Source organism: Peromyscus californicus, unplaced genomic scaffold (assembly GCF_007827085.1).
Source record: "Peromyscus californicus insignis strain IS unplaced genomic scaffold, ASM782708v3 Scaffold_9__1_contigs__length_137607984, whole genome shotgun sequence".
NCBI classification, from domain to species: Eukaryota; Metazoa; Chordata; class Mammalia; order Rodentia; family Cricetidae; genus Peromyscus; species Peromyscus californicus.
Window position 1 is genome coordinate 81,827,879 of NW_026294617.1, and position 22,461 is coordinate 81,850,339.

The window sequence follows — 22,461 nt, forward strand, 5'->3', positions numbered from 1 at the left end:
TGATGGAATAGGAGTCTGGGAGAAAGGCATGCCTATGAGATTTAAGTAGAAGGTTGAAATACAAGGAAACAAAAGAAGGGGAACGTGAAGCTGGAGAATGGTGTTCATTGCACAACGTGAATGCACCGAATGCCACTTTACCGTACACTTTAAAATAGCTAGCTAATTGCGTGTCATTTCAATTTCACCTCAGTAATAAAAGGAGGGGCAGTGGTGGCCCACACCTTTAATCCCAGCACTTGGGAGGCAGAGGCAGGTGGATCTTCATGAGTTCGAGGCCAGCCTGGTCTACATAGTGAGTTCCAAGACAGCCAGGGCCACAAAGAGAAACCCTGTCTCAAAAAACAAAACAATAGATAGGTAGATAGATAGATGTTACATAGATAGAAAGATAGATAGATAGATAGATAGATAGATAGATGATAGATAAAATGGTGGAGAAGGAGGCTTTCAGAATTTGAGTGTGCATGAGATTTGCCCCTGGTTTTCTTAATTTTCAGAGGTCAAACCAGGGAGTAGTCCAGGGAGGGGTGAAGCGGATTAAATTCTTGATCCATGTTCACTGTGTAGACCCTCCTCCTAATGACTTCTAGTGACTTCTAAATTCCTTTCAGAAGCACTACCCTCTCCCTTCCGTCATATGCCAGCCCTTAACCAAAGCAAGGCCACCGTTGTTCTCTTCCTCCCTTGGTCACCACGTTCACTGTTCCATTTCTGCCAGTTCTGCAGTGTCCCACCTTTGCTTTGACCAACTGTCACAAAGCTTTAGTACCTACTTTCCATCTCTGTCCTTACCACAACTCCAAGCAACACCCCAAACCAAAATTAACGTTCCAGGGAGGCACACAGAAACCCACCAGGGAGAGGACAATGAATCAGAACAAGGACTAGAAATTGAGTGCTTCAATATTATTTCCTCTACATCGTTTTATGCTTCCTACAACCTCAGAAAGCAAAAAGGCCCTCCTGAAAGGGTCCCTTCCATAGCACACTTCCTGACACATGGTTGATACGTTTTGCTGAGTAAATCACCAAGTGCTTATTCACAGTGCCCAAGCTACTGAAATTCAGTTGATTATAAAACAGAGTTGCTGAGCAGTGGTGCACGCCTTTAATCCCAGCACTTGGAAGGCAGAGGCATGCAGATCTCTGTGAGTTCAAGGCCAGCCTGATCTACAAAGTGAGTTCTAGGACAGCCAAGAACACAGAGAACCCTAACTTGAAAAACCTAAGCCTCAAAATAAGGAATTTCCATTGACAACTGAAAATTTAACTTTTTTTTTCTTTACTATTATTTTCAAAAGTCACTTTGAGAGGTAGGGAGATTGTCAGTTTCAGGCTTACCTGGGTTAAAAGGTAGTTCCAGGTCAGTCTGGGCTACATAGGGAAACCCTGTCTTGAGAAGTGGAGGGGAGGAGAGGAAGATGAGAAGTTCCTTTTAAAGGTGTCCTGCATCTACAACTACTACCACTGTTCATTTCCAATGATATCCACTGTGAAATCAGAAAGTCTGAGAGATGTGAACCACAAATACTTCAAAACTGTAACTGGGGCCAGTGAGATGGCGCCATGGGTGAAGTGCCTGTTACACAAACATGGTGGACCCATGTTCAGCTCCCCAGCACCCTGCCAAGAAGTACGAAAACCTGAGTATGGATCCCAAGCACCCACGTAAAAGAGAGGCGCACCTTAACACCAGCACTGGGGGTTGCGCAGGAGGCAGAAACACACACACACACACACACACACACACACACTGACTCAGGTGTTGCAGCTCACACTTGGGATCCAAGCACTCCAAAGACAGAAGCAAAAGCAGAGGCAGGAGTGTTAGAAGTTCGAGGCCAGCCTGGTTATGTAATGAGATCTCGTCTTACAAAAAATTTAAAAAATCACATACCCTAAATGTACTTGTTGTTTGTCAATTAACCTTCGATAAGGATTTCTGCAATCCTATCTTAAGGAAGCAGAGACTAGAGCCTTACAAAGAAGGACTGCAGTCTCTCAACCTTCTTCATTCCGGTCCTCTTCTGAACGGATGTAGAATATTACAACTTGATGAATTAAATGAATAGGCCCAATTCACACGGTTTGACAGGATGGATCTTCCCTGATAGTATTGTTTTAAGAGATGGGATAGCCCTACGTTACCCAGGCTGGCCTGGAACTCTTGGGTTCAAGCAATCTCCCCACCACAGCCAGCAGGAATTAGAAGGAAGGGAGCACACAACAGCACCTCCATCTTACTGTAGCTTACAGCGCTGTCTGCTTAGATGCTGATACTCAAAGATCAAGAGTTGCATGTCTAGGGGGCTGGAAAGATGGCTCAGTGGTTAAGAGCACTGACTGCTCTATCAGAGGACCCAGGTTCAGTTCCCAGCACCCACACGGTGGCTCACAGCTGTCTGTAACTCCAGTTCCAGGGGACCCAACACCCTTACCCAGACATACATGCAACAAAACACCAACATATATGAAATTTTAAAAAAATTTTAAAGAGCTGCATTTTCTATATTCATACTATTAAATTTTCATGATCATTCAAATAACTTTAAAATAATATTAAGTACTCTCTAATAAATTGTTTGTTCACTGAAGAATCCTAGTCTTAGCCAGGCATAATGACTCATACTGATCTAAGGGCTCAGCAGACAGAGGCAGGAGGATTGTTGTAAGCTTGAGATTAGTTGGGCTACAGTGTAAGATGACTGGGTGTGCAAAGACACTTGCTGCCAAGCCCGAGACCTAAGTCCAGGATCTAGGACCTACATGGTAGAAGGGGAGAGTCGATTGCCACAGATTGTCTTCTGATCTCCACAAGCTTGCCACAGCATGCACATACACAATGCAAAACAATTTTTTTAAGGAATCCTGGTCTCTCAGGAAACGTAACCTCTGATCCCAAGCCTATGGTGACTCCCAAGACAGTCAAACGTGCTTTTCCTTGTTTTTAAAGGTTATGAAAGATGTCTATTATAGGAAATAGTGTTAATCTATAAAGTATTCATTACTGGTAAATTGGCTCACTCTAGCATAATACCAGAATTATGGATGTGGTATTGCAGGAGGTGGTGCTCAGGCAGGAGGATCAGAGTTCTGCCAGGGTACAGAAGAGGATGGATAGATGGATGGATGGATGGATGGATGGATGGATGGATGGATGGAGTTACATGTGTACTTTTCCATTGTGAAAGAAAAGGTATGTTCTTGAAGCTGCTTCTGTTAAAGCGGAGACTCTAACAGATTCACCTCAGGCCTGTGGTCAAGCCTCGTCCGAAACCCAGGTAGAACTCACTATCCTCTCTCTCTGCCGCAAGAGTTTCCTGACTTTGTAACCTGCCTTCATTCTTCTCCCCTCTCCATCTGATGCTGTAAAAATAGAAAATTCAGATCATAACTCTCTATTTTAAAGCATCCAATAGCTTATGACATTTAGAAAAGTCCACACTTCCGGCTTTCACCTATAAGCCACTTCTGAGATCTGCCTCCCTCTCTGAGTTCATCTTTCCTTCTTCCCCCACTTCTTGAGGTTCTTAGGCACAAAGTTCACTACTACCCAATGGCTTTTGCGGATGGTACCTGCACTCTCTACACAGGTCTTTTTTCCGATAGTACCCAAGGCCTTGAACATGCTAGGCAGGCACTCTACCACTGAGCCATGACCCAAGCCAGTTCCTACTTCTTTACCAAGCTGGCTCCTCGTAACCAGGGTCTCAGTTCTCACTCCCACAGGGGTATCTCCATTCACCAATCTAAACTGCTTCCCACCACTATTAGGGAGTTGGGATTTATTTTCAGCCCTATCAATATTTGATGTTTGTTTAGTTATCTACCTCTTATCTCTCTTTTGGGATGTAAATTCTACATGGACAGGACATTTTCTGTTCTAACTGCAATGCTTAGAACAGTGACTGACAAATATTTAATAAACATTTGTTGAATGAATTTATGGATATGATTTTTCTCACATGATAGTAGTAAAATATAATACTTGTCAAATACCAAACAAAGCATTCAATAGTTGTTAGTTTCTTTCTTTTTTGCAGGGTGGGGTGGGGTGAGACAGGGTTTCTCTGAGTAGCCTTGGCTCTCCTGGAACTTGCTCTGCAGACCAGGCTGACTTCAAACTCAGGCCTGCCTCTGCCTCCCTAGTACTGGGATTAAAGGTGCGTGTATGCCACCATACCCACCTGGCCATTGTTAATTTCTTGAGAGCCAAGAACTCTGCTTTATTTCCTGTTTAAAAGGAATGGTATTTGTTGAAGAATTGCCTAGAGATGTTTGTAATGGCTAATCTTAGTTGTTAACTTGACACACCTGGGAAGTAAAACCTTGCGGGGGCAACAACTTGAGGAAGGTGAGGGAACCGCATGGGTGTCGGCCTGGGTGGAACACTCTAGAGAGGGCATGTGAAATGGGTGCTGCTTCCCACACTGGAGTAACCGCAAAGCTAGTAGGTGAAGATGGCAAGTCACATGGGCCATGCAGAACACTCAAGGAACTTTGACTTCTACTCTGAGTAAAAGCCTTTGGAGGATTTAAACAGAGAACTCGTGTGACCTGATGCACGCCATGCCTGCTGCAGGGCCAGGACTGTGTGTTTGGGGAGCAGAGAGGAGCAAGGGTGGGGGGCAGGGTGAACGCTTAGGAGGCTCAGAGAAGACAGGAGGTTTCCTGGACAAAGGTAGTGGGGGTGAGGGTGAGAAGCAGTAAGATTTAGGATTGTCTCCAGGTAGAGGTCACAGGATTCGCTGGCAGTGTGGGTGGACAGGGAAAGAAAAGAGAAAGGACTTTGGCCTGATGGCTGCACAAACTAATGCCAGCACTCAGGACAGAGATGGGTGATCTCTGTGAACTGGAGGCCAGCCTGCTTTACAGGACAAGTTTGAGGCTAACAAGGGTTCCACAGACAGACCCATCTAAAACAAAACAAAACACCAATAACAATTCAATGAATTCTGGAACTAGAGAAATGGCTCAATGGTTAAGAGCACTTGTTGCTCTTGCAGAGGTCCCCAGGGTCAGTTCCCAGACTCACAGGGCAGCTCACAGTCATCTGTAACTCCAGGTCCAGGGGATCCAATGCCCTCTACTGCCTCCCATCAGGCACCAAGTACATACATGATACACATACATACATGCTGGCAAAACACTTACACATAAAATAATTTTTAATTTATTATACTTATTAATTTACTGTTTTGAGAGAGGGTCTCACTATGTAGTCCTGGCTGGTTTAAACTCACAGAGATCCTCCTGTCTCTGCCTCCTGAATACTGGGGTTAAAGTTATACACCACCATGCCTAGCCTAAAATTTAAAAAAGAATTTTTTTTAAAGTATAAGAATAAGAAATAGACCCCACTGAGAAATATAATGGGATTTGTCAGCAGTGTGGAAGGCCATTTTAATGTATGAGATCATGACATTAACTGGTCATAGTAGCACATGCCTGTAATTCCAACCTTCAAGGTGTTAAGGAAGGAGGATCCTGAGTTTGAGACAAGCCTAAACTGCATGGTGAGATCCTGTATTAAGATAGAAACACGGGTTGGGGATTTAGCTCAGTGGTAGAGCGCTTGCCTAACAAGCACAAGGCCCTGTGTTCGGTCCTCAGCTCCAGAAAAGAAAAAAAAAAAAAGACAGAAACAGAGGGTTGGAGAGATGGCTCAGCAGTTAAGAGCACTGGCTGCTCTTCCAGAAGACCCGGGTTTGATTTCCAGCATTCACTTGGTGGCTTACAAGCATGTGAGACTCCAGTTCCAAGAGATCCAAAACCTTCTTCTGGCCTCTAAGGGCACCAGTTATATGTGGGGCATAGACATATGGGAAGGCAAAATATCCACACAAATGAAATAATAAGAACAATTTTTGGCCGGGCGGTGGTGGCGCACGCCTTTAATCCCAGCACTCGGGAGGCAGAGCCAGGCGGATCTCTGTGAGTTCGAGGCCAGCCTGGACTACCAAGTGAGTTCCAGGAAAGGTGCAAAGCTACACAGAGAAACCCTGTCTCGAAAAACCAAAAAAAAAAAAAAAAGAACAATTTTTAAAAATTAAGGAAGAACTAAAGCCGGGCTGTGGTGGTGCACACCTTTAATCCCAGCCCTCGGGAGGCAGAGCCAGGTGGATCTCTGTGAGTTCAAGACCAGCCTGGTCTACAGAGCGAGATCCAGGAAAGGCGCAAAGCTACACAGAGAAACCCTCTCTTGAAAAACCAAAAAAAAAAAAAAATTAAGGAAGAACTAAAGAAGGAAAGGGAGAGAGGTGAAGGAAAGAGAAAAGGAAAGAAAAATGAGAGGGAAAGGGAGAAAGGAAGAGAGTTTTGAGGCTAGCTATGGTGGTGCCCATCTTCAACCTCAGCATTCAGTAGGCTGAGGCAAGAGGACAGCAAGTTCTGGGCCAGCCTGGGTTTCATGGGCAAGCCTGTTTGTGTGTGTCCCTGTGTACACACAGATGTGGAGGCAAGAGGTTGATATCAAATGTTTTCCTTAATTTCTTCTTTTTTTTCTTTTTCCCCCCTCGGGACAGGGTTTCTCTGTAGTTTTGGTTCCTGTCCTGGATCTCGCTCTGTAGTCCAGGCTGGCCTTGAACTCACAGAGATCTGCCTGGCTCTGCCTCCCGAGTGCTGGGATTAAAGGCGTGCGCCATCACTGCCCTTTCCTCAATTTCTTGCCATCTTATTTTTGAGACAGGGTTTTCCACTGAACCTGGAACTAGACTGGGTGGCCAGCAAGCCTTGGCAATCTGCCTGTCTCCACCTCCTCAGCACTGGGATTACAGGCACATGCTACCACATTCTTCATTACTTGGGTACTGGAGTTCTAACTTAGGTCTTCATGTTTTCATGTCAGACATTTGACTGACTGAGCCATTTTCCAAGATCTTGTTTTAAAATAAAATGAAAATAGCCTAGATGAGTTATTTCTCAAAAAAAAAAAAAAAAAAAAAGTCCAGCTGCTCCAGTGAAGGCATAATAGATAGTATGATTATTTTTCAAGGCAAGACTGTTTTCATAAGAGGGACCAAGGAAGTGGTATTATCCTGATGGATCATGGGATACAGTCAAGTAAAGGCAGGAATTAAAGCTTACAGAATTATGAAAGCAAAACATCGGTCATGCAGGTACTTGAGCAAAATCAACTGGGAGAAAGAATCATTTCAAGTTGAAATTCCAGGTGTAGAACAATTTCTGGTACTGACAAGGTGGTGAAGACAGAGATCAGAGCTTTGGAGCTAAGAAGTCAAGGATGCCGAACATCTGCGGCACTGACATCATCCAACATGATGACAGAGGTATGAAGGAGAAGAAAGTTCTGAGTCAGTGACTCCAGCCTTCACAAACTAGGAGAGGCAAGGATGGTCTAGCCAGGTGGCAGCCACTCCAAGAAGAGAGTTTCGCAGGCAGCAATAGGGGGACCGTCAGGAGGCAGCAATAGGGGGACCGTCAGGAGGCAGCAAGAGGGGGACCGTCAGGAGGCAGCAATAGGGGGACCGTCAGGAGGCAGCAATAGGGGGACCGTCAGGAGGCAGCAATAGGGGGACAGTCAGGAGGCAGCAATAGGGGGACCGTCAGGAGGCAGCAATAGGGGGACCGTCAGGAGGCAGCAATAGGGGGACCGTCAGGAGGCAGCAATAGGGGGACCGTCAGGAGGCAGCAATAGGGGGACCGTCAGGAGGCAGCAAGGGGAGCAAGGAGGACCTCAACTTCACTTCCTTACCTCAAGCTCTGGGAAGAGAAAAGTGGCTTCTACAGTTCTGTGGGAGACAGGGTAAGACAGGGCTTCATGTAGGTCAGGCTGGCCTCAAACCTAGTATGTGGCGGAGGATGACCTTGAACTCTTGGTCCTATTGCTTCCACTTCCTAAGAACTGGAATTATAGGAATGTTCCATCACATCTGGCAAAAACAGCTTGTCTCGTTGGCTAGCCAGTCTTCAGTTTAGCAATGGGAGGTAAAGGAGACTGTAAGACACTGAAGACACAGAGGAATTTGCTTATCACAGACTTAGACCTAAGAGCCTGGTGGAGAAAGGAAGAGATGGGTGAGGATAAGGCCTTGAAGACTGAACTCTGAGTGACTGGGATTTAAATTGAGCTGAAAAGTACAGAAGTATTCAATTCAGTATTGCTTCAGGGTGTCATGGCTTGGTACTCTAGATTTTTTCCCTAATGCTTCCTATGTTGCAACAGTTTGAATCATAAAGGTTTGGAATAACCACTGAGGCACACAGAAGAGGGATCAAGGACACATGGAAATGAAGAGCAGCTTTGAAGATACAAGCTAAAATCTGTAGTGATACTAGTGTGTTCTGTTCCAGTGAGTGGTTCCACCTTCCTTATGTAGGAGTGTTGAAAAGAAAGCTAGAACTGATTCAAAGCTAATGATTTATAAAGATGGTGTAGAACCCAGAATCAGATCAAACATACCACCTAGCCCCACTTAACCTTCAGTGTTCTAAACACACATCCCAGCCTCCTCTGCTCTGTGTAACTCTAGATTTGGAGCCTCTGACCTACCACTTGTTCTTCTGTTGGCTCCTGGCCTTGTCTGAGAATTTTCCAGTTAAACTCACTCACCATAACATTTTAAAACTTACCATGATTTCACTCCAATCCTTTTCCATTTGGACAACTGTATCCTTGGGTGCTTCAGGTAACAGCCCTTCTGGTTATAATGACTAACTTAAACCCAGCCAGAAATTTTCTGTGATTGAAAGGTGATTCATAAGCTATCTGTCTAGATAGAAACAAGGTCAAGATTTGGGGAAAATCCTTGAGATCTATTGGGCCACAGGTATGTTTAAAGATGAAAAAGCAGGGGCTGGAGAGATGGCTGTTACTATGAGCATTTGCTACTCTTCCAGGGGACCCCAGTTCATTTCCAGAGCCCATGTTCTGCAACCCACAACTTCCTATAACCCCCAGTTCTAGGCCTCTCGCCTCTGTGGGTACTCATGTGCACATGCTGATAAATAAACATAATTTAAAAGAAAAAAGAAATGAAGTTAAACACGAGTAGTCCAGGTAGGGAGTAGTGTTAAATAAAAGCACTGTGGTCAAAAGAGAGACTGAACCATTCTGAGACTCCCTCGAGGGCAGTGCAAACTTGACGATAAACGGGAGAAGCACATTCAATAGAGGTATAGATGGGATGGATGTCCTGCAGGAGAGACTGGGAAAGCACCATGAACCCCTGGTAAGGGAGTTTCTGATAGGTTTCTTTGGGAGGCAGGCAATGGACAGACAATTACTCATTAGTGGTAGCAGCAAAACAGTGCATGTGAACCCTCACACAAAACATCTGCTTAAGAATTATTCAAGAACCGGGTGTAGTGGTATGCGCCTTTAATCCCAGCACTGGGGGTGGGGGCAGGGACAGGTGGATCTCTGAGTTTGAGGCCAGCCTAGTCTGTTTCAGGATAGCCAGGGCTACACAGTGAAACCCTGACTAGAAAAAACAAACAAACAAAAAACAAAAAAGCAAAAAAAAAAAAAAAGAAAAAAAACACTTCAAAAATGCAAAAAGAGGGGCTGGAGAGTTGGCTCAATGGTTAAGGGCATTTGCTGTTCTTACAAAGGACCCAGGTTCAATTCCCAGCACCCATATGGCAGTTCACCACTTCCTCAGGCACCAGGAATGTATGTGGTACACTGACTGACATATATACATGCAAACCACTCATACACATAAAAATAATAAGATAAAATTTAAAAATGCAAAAAGAACTCTCTGGGAGTTGCCTTGGAGGACCTAGGTCAGAATATCTTTTCTAAAAAAGAAAAGAAAAAGCCAACTGGCATGTCTCCTATTTCCTATCACGAAGGGCAATCTGGGTCAGTACTGAGAGATGGTCCCTCAAAGCCTGCCAGGCAGATTTTTTTTCCCTAAAGTGACTTGAGCCTGTGGAAAAGTACAAGTTCTCCACTGGTCATGAAACAAGTCACTAATGAATCTCCAGGGAACTTTTTTCCAGGCACCTTCCAATCTAATTGCAAGATTGTCATATATTTGGGGTGTGTGTGTGTCATGCTTAGATTCTAAAAATAAGGTAATTTTAATCGGCGACAACAGATAAATGGGACACAGTGTTGTTATATGTGAGAGTTCTGAGAAATCAAAGCAGCTGCCCATCTCTACTACGTCAGACACTGTTACTTTAGTAAAATGGTACGGGATTTTCTCATTATTAAAGCAAAAACATACCACCCAAAACTCAGTTCCTCAAAGTCTTCCCTTCTGCTCTCATCTGCATTCACAGAGACACTTCAAGGAACATGTATGACGTAGCATGTGCCTGAAGTGGACAGGCCCCTTTGCTGCCGGAAGATAACAGCAGTATGGTGGCCTGATGCCAGGACCAACTTTATCTCTTTCAGCCACCTGCGGCTCAGTCAACCAGACGTGAGAGGGCTAAAAAATTTTAGAGACGGGCAAGCACTAAATATTATTAAACTATTACTACTAAACATTAATCAACAACACAAGATGAATCGACACGGTAATGTGTCATTCTGGTGATTTCATTTGAACTTGCTATATCATCTTCTGCAGAAATAATGGAAACTTTTCTGCAGGGCAATTTTACATCAAGAAGAGAAAACAATAATTCTTTAATTTCCTCTACAGATATGAAAATGCCAAGACAGATGCATACATGTGTTCATTGTGGGGCTGGCAATGTGGCTCACTGGCAAAGCATTTGCCTAGCACGTTCAATGACCTGAGTTTGATCCCCAGTACTGCCAAGAGAAAAGTTCATTGCAGTGTTTGTAATTAAGAACAGTACAAAGGGGCTGGAGAGATGGCTCAGCAGTTAAGAACATGGGTTGCTCTTGGAGAGGACCCCCACGTTCAGCTTCCAGCACCCATACGGTGGTTCATAACCATCCCTAACTCCAATTCCAAGGGATTCAACACTCTCTCCTGACTTCCACGGGCACCAGGCATGCATGTAGTGCACATAACATTTACAAAACACGTATGCACATAAATGATCTAAAAAACAAATAGTATACAAATGTTGAATAATTTGTTATAAATGATAATTTATGTTGAGAATGGTTTATTAACATGTATTCACATGACATGATCCTATTAAAATTGGCATTTTCAGCCGGGCGGTGGTGGCGCACGCCTTTAATCCCAGCACTCGGGAGGCAGAGCCAGGCGGATCTCTGTGAGTTCGAGGCCAGCCTGGTCTCCAAAGCGAGTTCCAGGAAAGGCGCAAAGCTACACAGAGAAACCCTGTCTCGAAAAAAAACAAAAAAAAAAAACCAAAAAAAAAAAAAAAAAAAATTGGCATTTTCGATATTGGCATTTTGAATTCCAGTTAAGGAGTTAGGTAAAACGCAGGATTTAAAGTCATATACAGTATAAGTCTATTGTTTGTGTAGAGGCATGCATGCCAGTCAGGTGGAGGGCAACGTTACGGACTCAGTTCTTCTTTTCCACTTGTTTTTTTCAAGACAGGGTTTCTCTGTGCAACAGTCCTAGCTGTCCTGGAACTAACTCTGTAGACCAGGCTGGCCTTGAACTGAGATCTGCCTGCCTCTGCCTCCCGGGTGCTGGAGTTAAAAGTATGCGCCACCACCGCCTGGCTCCTTTCCCACTTTTATGTGGGTTCTGGAAATTGAACCCAGTTCACCAGTTTGTGTGGCAAGTCCCTTTATCCACTGAGCCATCTCATTGGACCCTTTGAAGCCTTTTGTTTTTTGTTTTTGTTTTTGTCAGAGCTGAGGACCACACCCAGGGCCTTGCGCTTGCTAGGCAAGCGCTCTACCACTGAGCTAAATCCCCAACCCCCCCTTGAAGCCTTTTTAAAAATTATTTTTATTTATGTGTATTGTGTGAGGCTGTATGTGTTTACGTGCAGTTGTTCGGGGAGATCAGAGAGCATCAGATCCCTTGGAACTTGAGTTACAGGTGGTTATAATTCACCTGATGTGAGTGCTGGGAACTGAACCCAGGTTCTCAAGAGCACAGTAAGAGCTCTTAACCACTGGGCCATCTTTCCAGCACCCTTTACATTAAAAAAAAAAATTATTGTGTGTGTGTGAATTATCTTAATTCTGAAAATGTACAGATTTAACATATTTAAGTCCTCAGAAATACTAGAAAAAGGCCCATCAACTAGTCTACATGGAAGACATTTTTCTTTACTTTGTATTTCTTTCTTTTTGGGGGGTGGGGAGAGGGGAGTTTCAAGGGATCCACCTGCCTCTACTGTGATTAAAGCCATGCACCACCACCACCCGACTTAGTCTGTATTTTTATAAAAAATTGTTTTGAAGACCAAAGGCTAAGAGAATTAAGTCTTTGTTGTATTATTATTATTACTATTTTTTTGTGGCACTCAGGATAGAACCCAGGATTTCAGCTTGCTAAACACACGTCCTACCAGAGCAATACCTTTAGCTACAAAAACCAATTATTAGAAATACTGCCATGAGCTAGACACCAAGCAAGGGAATTTCACCAATAATTTAATCTGCATAGCAATCATGGGAGACAGGCATCTCAGCTCCCACTTTACAGCTGAGTAAGGCTCCTCTATTTAAACGAATTGTCAGGTGCCCTAGATTCCAGCAATGTCCAGGTTTCCTGCTGTATCACACGCCTCACCTACTGCAGCTCCTGTGAGGCCCTCAGAGGTTTATAGGAAGGTCACTGACAGGAACAGCACCAAGTACTAAACCTCACTTCTCGTTCCCGAGGGTAAGAGACAGTCTTCCTCATTGCTAAGGCCCAAGGTTCACACTGAAGCTTTGCCCTATGCCCAGCTCCTCGCCTGCGTTCTCCCAGAGCACATTCTTCAGGGCCATGCTATCAGCTGGCTCGCTTACTGGTTTGGCATTTTGTTAGGTTATGAGCAGGGCAGCGTAAACTGCACACTCTGACCTGTTCCAGCCAGCTGGCTCCTTGGTCTCTTCCCTGGATACTAAAACAAACAAGCTCTGTGCTCTGGCTTCCTAACTCAGATTGGTGGGGGTGGGGGGAAAATCCCAGCTATGTGAACAATCAGAGGAATAGCTGGCAGCACATTTCTCTTTTATAGCTTTATTTTAACAAAATAATGTCTCCAAGCATCCAGTAGCTCGAACATATTCTAAGCCTTAATGTTCAGCTTATTGCATGCACCAACTTGGCTGCAGGGTCCCTAACCCCCAAATGGCTTTGTTCCAGATGGAGCTCTCATGACTGTTACTGGCCCCTTTCATGAAGGAGGAAGGGGTTATTTTCTCAATAGTTTCAAGGCCTCTTTATGGTTTCCTGTTCCCTCCCTGAGGCAGAGACAGGAAGTTACCTGGACAGGGTCACAGCAAGTCAGTGACATTCAGGATTAGAACATAAAGCCTGGGATACCACTTTATCCCCCAGCACCATGATTTATAATTTGAAAATAAATAAACTAAGGACTTTTTATCTAAGAAGAGAATGAAGGGGACTTGAGGAATAAGACACATGGGACAAATCTGGTTCTTTTTTGAGTCAGATTCTACTTTTTCCACTAAAAAAAAAAAAAAAAAAAGTGCATATTGATAAAAGTTTAAGAAAAACTGGGTTAAACCAAGTTGAACAGATTAAGTTGCTAAGGGACTTCTAAGAACTTTTAATGGGCTTATGAACACTGAATAGTTTATAATGAAAAGTTTTGTTAAATATAAAACTAATAAAAATAATAATAGTCAGCTATAAAGCTAAGGGTTTCATAGGCACCAGAACTCCATAAACAAGCTTCAGAAGAGCTGCTCCAGTGTGAGCCACAGGACTCTGTAACAGAAGACACCAAACAGACTTTTGCCACTAGCCATCACCCACTGTTTTCAAAACTGCAGTGCTGATCCAACAGGATTGTTACACTGTACTCTCCTGGTATTTTTCCACTTGCTGGTCAAAGTTCCTGGAAGAGAACCCTGCTTGGAAGAAACTCACTGGAGTAAGAAGGTATTTTAGCGCCAGGTCCCTGGACTCAGTAGCTAGATGAGTGTCTTTGCTAATGTGAGACAAGGGAGAATCATGGCCTACCCAGTCACTTTGGTTCCCTCTAGCTGGTGAGCCATGGCCTCCCCTAGGCATCACGGGAGACCCTAAGTCAATTTCCTTCCTGGTTTCTGGAGAGAGAAACTCATCTACAGGCTGTAATTGCATTGAAAATTCCAAGGGGGCAGGCAACACAGTCGCCATCTTCTCGGAGTCACGAAAAAGGATCGGCTCATCACATTCTTTCCTGCAGAAGTCTGGGAACAACTGCTTCCTGGCCTGCAGAGGATGGGGGTAGAGCTTCTCAAGGTCCCCAGGCCAGGGAGAGAGGTTTTCTTTCTTGTGCTTCTTTGAGTCTCTGTCAACTTTAGCCTGCTCAGCTTTTTCCTCAGGGGATTCAAACACAACACCCCGGATTCTTGGCCTCTTTAGTCTCCTTTTTAACTGCCAAAGCATGCTTGTTTCCCTAGAGGAGGAACACATGTATTGCTGCACAGAGTGTGGAATCAGGGGTATAGAGAGCCGGGGGCTCAAGCTGTCCTGAAAGAACTCTCCACAAGGCTGTTGGCGAACAATGGGCACCACCCGGCAAGGCCTCAGAGCTGCAACAAAAGCCCGAAGCTCAGAGTAAGATGAATGGTCAGAGTAAGGGATGGTGTGGATGTCTGGGTGAGGGCTTCGTATCTTCCGGCTTGTGGGGAGAATAGCAATGGTAGGGTGAGTCTGGTTCCACCGAAGCATGGCAGTATGGCAGATCTCCATACGGTCTACAGCATGGATGCGCCCAGCTTTTTCCTCGACTGTGAACACATCTGCGAGGCCCAGCAGCTGCACCACCTCCAGGCGTTGAGGACTCAACACCACCCAGGTCCGAAACTCAAGGGCTAGTTGCTCTAGCAGCTCTTCCTTTCCTATGCTGTGGAGTCCTAAATTATGTTCAGGGGGTGGGGAAGGAAGAGAAAGAAGATAATGAAGGTATTAAAGACTCCCGGTCAACCAAATGTTTAACCAAGATTCGTAAAATCTATGTGCAATCCAGGAAGTGTATCAAGAAGGAAATGCATTTAAGATACATAGCAGATGCAGGGATGGAGCACACAAAATCCAATTATCCTTCAGTTCAACAAGAGAAAGCATCTACCAAGCATTAGGCACTGTGGCAACAGGCAGATTGAGAAGGCTTACACTCTCCAGGAGTACCATCCACCTGCAGACTCAGAAACAATGTAATGAAGGGCAATGTCACACACAGGCAGGCATACAATGTTATAAAGGCACAGAAGTAGCTGCCAGTTGATGAAATTAGGAAAAGCTTCTATACAGCTGAGCCAGGTCCATTTTTTCTGGTAGGTGATGGAAAATTTAAATATTTCTTTGGGGGAGAAAACAACACACTTCCATTTAATAAAAAAAAAACAAAACACAACTCACTTGTGCTCACTTTGGCAGCACATGTACTAAAATTGGAATGATAAAGAGATTAGCATGGCTTCTGAACAAGGATGACATATACATTCATGAAGCATTCCATTTAAACAACAACAACAACAACCAAAAACCCCTCACTTTATCTATTAAGTCATGAATTCACAGATCAGCTCGGGCTCCTTTCCACTGGTTCCCACAAAGAGTACTTCTCTGGGCAGCACAGGTGGGCACGTCAGTTGAACCCAGTACTTTCCTCTTTGGCCCTTATCTTTCTGATCATTTTCCTTCACCTGTTCTCTATGTTCCCTCACTCCATCTAGTGCTTCATATACTCAATGCGTTTCAGTTCTCCTGGCAAGAATCTTATCTCTAACTTGCTGTTTACAACAATGCCAATAGCATTCTGGGTAACACTAGAGACTCTTCAGCTTTGCCACTGTAACAGTTACAGGACATTCCTTTTTGACTAGAACCCAATCCCTTAATGCCAAATACATCTCTGCCTGAACATTCACACATATGTAGTCAAAGGAACAACTCCATGTTTTCCAAAAGGCTTAGAGACTATACATCAGGTCCATTTCCTCTTCCCTTTGTGCTGGTCATTTTGGCAAACGGATGGAAGGTGATCACTCTGGCTGAAAGGAAACTGAGCTATATCTTAAAGGCTGGATCAGGGCTGGCCAGCAAGGAAAGGGTATAGTGGAAAATGTTTTAAGAGGAGCCACCTCAGTGTTACTAAAGTAAAGATGATTAGTGAGATATGACACCAGAAAGACAAGCCAAGGTCATTTATTAGTGGGCCTTCCAAGCAGTGAGGAGGAGTTAGGACTTAATGCTGTAGATGAGCAGGGGCTGCTCAACAGTGTGAGGTAGGAAAGTGATGGATTTGAACCATCAGAATACTCTGATCAAAATATGACTTTATGAAAAAATATCGCAGGACTGTTAAGTGCCTGGATGAGAAGTGGGTAGCAGAAGTTCCATCTGGAAGGACAAAAGGTGTGCACACAGAAGAAATGCAGACGTGAATTTTAGCAATGGCTGTGGTAACAGATACGGCAGATGGTATTTAACCATTGTTCTCAGACTTCACCGCCTCACCACTAAACCGTGAACTTAAAAAATGTTTGTTTTATATCCACTCCCCTTGATTATGATTCTAATTTACCCCTTTGAGCAAAAGGTTTTCTGCTCTCTCTATATCTTTTTCCTTCTTGGGGTCCTTCCTTAATAATCAGGAAGCTCTTAAAGTCAGACACCATATTTATTCAGATTTATATCTCTACTGCCTACTGGATATGTGGCACATTACAGGACTAATTATATTTTTGCAAAATTAATCAAGCCCTACCTACCACAGGCACTCTCCTAACCAGCTGTGCTTCTCTGAGAAAACGCTGCAGGTCACACTTCAAGAATGGTCAGAGAGTATTTCTTCATGAATGGTTAAGTCATCCTGAGGGTAGGCAACATTTCTCAATCAGTTTGGTAGCTACCCTGGGAGGTATATAGTTTTCTTCATTATTTTTATTTAAGGCCATTTTGAAACTCCTTTCAGAGTTGTGACATATGCTTTAAGACATTCATTTTCCTCTTTTGAGGACCTATAATTTTTGGAAGAACCAAAGACGTTATTTAGAACAAAAGCTGTTTTGTTTTTTTTTTTAAAGAAAAGTTGATTTTCATAAACTATCTTTTCAAAACACAGCTTCAAGAGTCTCAAAGATATTGAGTACCACTGTGGAGATACCAGAACAAGCAAATAGCTGTTTTCTCAACGCACCTATGTGAAGCACAGCAATCTCCTTATTCATTCACATAGCAAATATTTACTGACTATCTCTCTTGCATTATGTAGGCACCCTAAGAAATAAAGAATCTTGCCATGGGAGAACCTACACTCTAGCAGAGGAAACAGTAAAAATTAAAAGGAACGAACATGGAAACTATGGAATATATATTACAAAACAATTAAGTGGAATACTGTTCCTCTTCTACTTGGAACCACTCAACAGCTCTTTATTGAGATTAGAATCAATTCCACGCTGGGCGGCAGCGGCGCACGCCTTTAATACCAGCTCTCGGAGGCAGAGGCAGGCAGATCTCTGTGAGTTCGAGGCCAGCCTGGTCTCCAAAGCGAGTTCCAGGAAAGGTGCAAAGCTACACAGAGAAACCCTGTATTGAAAAACACCCCCTCCAAAAAAACCCCATCAGTTCCAAAGGGCTTACTACCCCTCCAAGCCCTCCTGCCTTTCAAGCCGGCTTGCCTGCTATGTATGTCACACTGGCTGCTGCTTCTCTGACACACAAAGCTTCCTCTCAGTTTTGGGGGGTTTCTTTTCTTTTTTAAAAACTATTTATTTACTTACTGGAATTATGGGGCAGCTGTGAGCTGCCATGTGGGTGCTGGGAATCGAACCTGGGTCCTCTGAAAGTGCAGTCTGTGCTTTTAATCAGTGAGCTGCCCCTCCAGCCCTCTTAAGGGTTTTTTTTTTCCTTCCTTGTTTCTTTCTTTCTCTTTTTTTCTTTTCTTCCAGTCAGGGTTTCTCTGTGTAGTTCTGGCTGTCCTGGATCTCACTCTGCAGACCTCAAACTCAGAGATCTGCCCATCTCTGGTTCTCAAGTGCTGGGATTAAAGGTGTATGCCACCACTGCCTGACTATCTTGAGGGTTCCTTAAGGAGTTATAGTTCACGTTGGTGTATGTGTACATTATCAGGTATATGTATACATAAGCAACAGCATATTTAAATAGGTGAAGAATATCATAAAAAATGAGTAAGTTTGGGGCTCAGGATGTAGTTCAGTTGACAGAGTGCTCGCCTAGCATGTACAAAACCCCTGGGTTAAATCCCAGCACCATACAAACTGGTCGTACTAGCACATGTTTGTAATCTTAGCACTAAAAATAAACACATTTTAAAGAAGAGGGTTGAATGGTACAGTACTTGCCTAACATATGTGAGACCCTAGATTTAATGCCAGAGCTGGAGGGAGGGATGAGAATGAAGATGGGCAGGTTCAATTTTACTTTTTTTGAGATAGGGTCTTTCTCACTGGAACTCACTATATAGAACAGGGCTGCTTCTATTTAATCCCAGCCTCCTGAGTGCTGGGATTAAAGGTTTGGGCCACCAGGCCAGCTGGGAGGTTCAATGTTCAATAAGATTATCATAGTAGGTTTTACAAGGAAGGTGAGACCTGCAAAGACTTGAAAACAATGAGAACCTCCAGAGAATTTAGACTCACTCAGCAGGAGTGAGAGAAACAGGGAACCACTCACCAATCTTTATGTGATGCTGTGGAAACTGTCGAATGAGCTGGACAATCTGCTGAGTAGCTTCTTGTCGGGAAGGAAGAACCAGGGCTGGATTGCAATTGGTGTTGTCTAGATATAAAGTATGAATCTGTTTCCCCAGGATCAGGGCAGGCTCCTTCAGCATGGATGGTGTGAATCGAAAATCACCTGGAAGAATATAGGAGGTGGGAGTAGGGGACAAAGACCAAGGATAGGAGACCAGCCTCTCCCACCTTTAGCAACAGATGGGCACTGGTTCCTGGTTTATGGAAAAACTGTTTCCTGGCACTGAACTGTACCTACAGTATAGCTTCTTTGTTAAAAAAAAAAAGTTTCGCCGGGAGGTGGGGGTGGGGGTGGGGGTGGTGGTGGTGGTGGTGGTGGTGGTGGTGGTGGTGGTGGTGGTGGTGCACACCTTTAATCCCAGCACTTGGGAGGCAGAGCCAGGTGGATCTCTGTGAGTTCGAGGCCAGCCTGGTCTACAGAGTGAGATCCAGGAAAGGCACAAAACTACACAGAGAAACCCTGTCTCGAAAAACAAAAACAAAAACAAAAACAAAACAAAAACAAAAAGTCTCTATCTTGCTCTTGTGGCTTTTTTTTTATTTGTTTGGTTGCTGTTTTTTGTTTTGTTTTTAAGATTTATTTATTATGTACATTGGGGTTTTTCCTGTATGTATATCTATGCAAGGATGCCAGATCCCCTGGAACTGGAGCTGCAGACAGTTGTGAACTGCCATTTGGGTGCTAGGACTTGAACCAGGGTCCTTTGGAAGAATAGCCAGTGCTCTTAACTGCTAAGCCATCTCCCCAACCCCCCTTGTTTGCTGTTTTCTGAGAGATGGACTCTCTCTACATAGGCCTGGCTGTCCTAGAATTCACTATGTAGACCAGGCTGGCCTTGAATTTGTAGAGATCCGCCTGCCTCTGCCTCCCGAGTACTGCGATTAAAGGCATGCGCCACCACCGTCTAGCACCACTGTCCGGCTACTTGCATATTCTTTTTTTTTTTTTTTTTGTTTGTTTTTCGAGACAGGGTTTCTCTGTGTAGCTTTGCGCCTCTCCTGGAACTCACTTGGTAGCCCAGGCTGGCCTCAAACTCACAGAGATCCGCCTGGCTCTGCCTCCCGAGTGCTGGGATTAAAGGCGTGGTTTAGACAGTCAGTCAGTCGAAAAGGGTCACTGTGCCTGTACGGGATGAAGCTTCAAGGCCTAGTCTTCTGAGTGAAGGCAGCTTCAGAAATCACACAGCTGGAAAGTGAGAGGAACTGTAGCACGAATTCTAACTGGTCTTAATAATAAAAACCTGGAGTCAGATATCAGGGTGAAAGCGGAAAGATCAGAGAAGCAGACCAGTCAGCCCCCCCCCCCCTTTTTTTTTTTCCAGCGCTGAGGACCGAACCCAGGGCCTTGTGCTTGCTAGGCAAGTACTCTACCACTGAGCTAAATCCCCAACCCCATTTTTTTGGTTTTTTGAGAGAGGATTTCTCTATATAGCTTTGGAGGTTGTCCTGGAACTCACTCTTCAGCCCAGACTGACCTCAAACTCACAGAGATCCGACTGGCTCTGCCTCTTGAGTGCTGGGATCAAAGGTGTGCGCCACCACCGCCCGGCCCTAGTTCTTACCTCTACGAAATCCTCAGACTGTAAAAAGGGGCAAGATCCTGTTTCTACAAATCCTCAGATTGAATCGGCCTGAGCTCCAGTCTCCTCCCACCTTATATTCCTCTCTCTGCCCAGCCCTATCACTTCCTGTCTCCACCTCCCTGGTGCTGGGATTAAAGGTGTGAGCCACCAGTGCCTGGCTCTGTTTCTCTTTTAGACTGGATCAATCTTGTGTAGCCCAGGGTGGCCTTGAACTCACAGAAATCCATCTGCCTCTGCCTCCCAGGTGCTGGGATTAAAGGTGTGTGCCTGGCCTCTATGGCTAACTAGTGGCTTAGCTTTGCAGTCTGATTTTCAGACAAGTTTTTTTTTTTTTTTTTTTTTTTTGAAAGATTTATTTATTAGCCGGGCGGTGGTGGCACACGCCTTTGATCCCAGCACTGGGGAGGCAGAGCCAGGTGGACCTCTGTGAGTTCGAGGCCAGCCTGGTCTACAGAGCGAGATCCAGGAAAGGAGCAAAGCTACACAGAGAAACCCTGTCTCGTAAAACCAAAAAAAAAAAAAAAAGATTTATTTATTATGTATACAGAAGAGGTGCCAAATCTCATTACAGATGGTTGTAAGCCACCATGTGGGTGCTGGGAATTGAACTCAGGACCTCTGGAAGAGCAGTTGGTGCTCTTAACCTCTGAGCCATCTCTCCAGCCCGACAAGCTTTATTTGTTAGAGCATATACAAAATATCACAAGGGACATCTGGGGGAGGCTCACCTGTGTAGAGAATTGTTCCAAAGTATCCTTCAAAGAGAAACATGACAGAACCCGGGCAGTGATTGGCATCTATAAGGGTTACAGTCATGGTTTCATGTCCAATTTCGTCTAGAGGCAATACATGGCTCTCACCAATCTCCAGAGCTCGGATCCACTGCTTAGACACCTGAGGAAACAGCTGGTTACCCTAGTAACCACAGACTCCTCTCCTGGACCAGGGACTAACATCCCAAGGAAAGCTGACCAAGTCCTGAAACACTCTCATGTAAGCTGTTATAGGGATTCCCAAACAATCTGTCCTTCCTCTTCTGGCTCCCCACCCTTTGTATCGATTTAAACTCAGAATCTGAAAATCTAAATAAAGATTCTCAAACTTTCTTCTGTCATAATCCCAGCAGGGGTGGGAGGCAACTGCCAGAGAAAATTCCAGTCAGGCTGCCAGGGCTCATACCAGCCATATCTACTCAATCAGACAAGATGAGGAGAGGTTAATGTGTTTTTTATCTAGCGCAATAGATGAATTACTGGGAGTGGGCGGTGAGTGTTGGGGATCTAAATTACGGTACTTGCAACATGTTTAACAAATGCTCTAGCAAGGAGCTACATTCTCAGTCTGGTGGATTCTTAAAAACAAATTGGGGAGACACTTTATGAAAAGACAGGAATAATTTCCTTGTCTAAATTTACAGCTAAAAATCTCTAGTCAGCTAGCTGGAGGCTAGTCTTATTCTGGGATCAACTCCCACATTTGCAAAAATTCAGTCTTTAAGGCGCCCACTCTGTGATCCCCAAGCTGTGACAGATCAGAAGTCCCCACCCAGATTCCTGAACTAGGTCTCAGAGGCCAAATCCAGCCCCAATACCTGTCGGTGACGATGCAGGAGGTGGGCAGTGATTGGGGAGCAGTAGAGGGGCCGTGCCCAAGTGCTAGACAGGCCCACCGTGTGGTCGGAGTGCATGTGGGATAAGAAGAAGAGCCGCGCACTACTAGCGCGGCGCAGGCTCCAAAAGTCCACAGCAATAGGCGTTTGGGGGATTACGACCCCGTTCATGGTGGCAGGGTTGGAAAGCCACCAGCGGGGTCTTCGCTGGAACAGCACTCCTGTGTGAGGCGTCCACGATAGCGTCCCGACGACATGCGGACGCAAGGGCAAGGGAAAAACAACCCAGAAGTGGAAGGAGTAGACAGAGTGAGCAAAAAGAAGGGGGCCCGCGCTCGGGACGGCCAAAGCGAAAGAGCCCAACGCGGAAGAAGCCCTGAGAGCCTCACTCAGCCGCGCGGGAACCCAGGCCCATACTTTGACCAAGTGCGCGCGGCGGCGAGGGGACAGACCCGAGTAGCCGATTTCCGATGGTCGGCCGCGGCTCCGGCACAGCC

At 44.8% G+C, this 22,461-nt stretch overlaps 1 protein-coding gene and 1 non-coding gene across 2 annotated transcripts; one reads left to right on the forward strand and one right to left on the reverse strand.

Moving 5' to 3' along the window:
* Window positions 1–12,464: 12,464 nt before the first annotated feature.
* Window positions 12,465–22,412, reverse strand: Dclre1b (DNA cross-link repair 1B). Its single transcript, XM_052730744.1, is given in 5 exon segments — window positions 12,465–13,867; window positions 13,869–14,905; window positions 18,693–18,875; window positions 21,084–21,249; window positions 21,947–22,412. Coding segments are annotated over 5 exon segments (1,620 nt in total). The 5' UTR covers window positions 22,136–22,412; the 3' UTR covers window positions 12,465–13,822.
* On the forward strand, window positions 15,413–15,516 carry LOC128106767 (U6 spliceosomal RNA). The gene has a single exon (XR_008216825.1). It is a non-coding gene; the product is annotated as a U6 spliceosomal RNA (small nuclear RNA).
* Window positions 22,413–22,461: the final 49 nt, after the last annotated feature.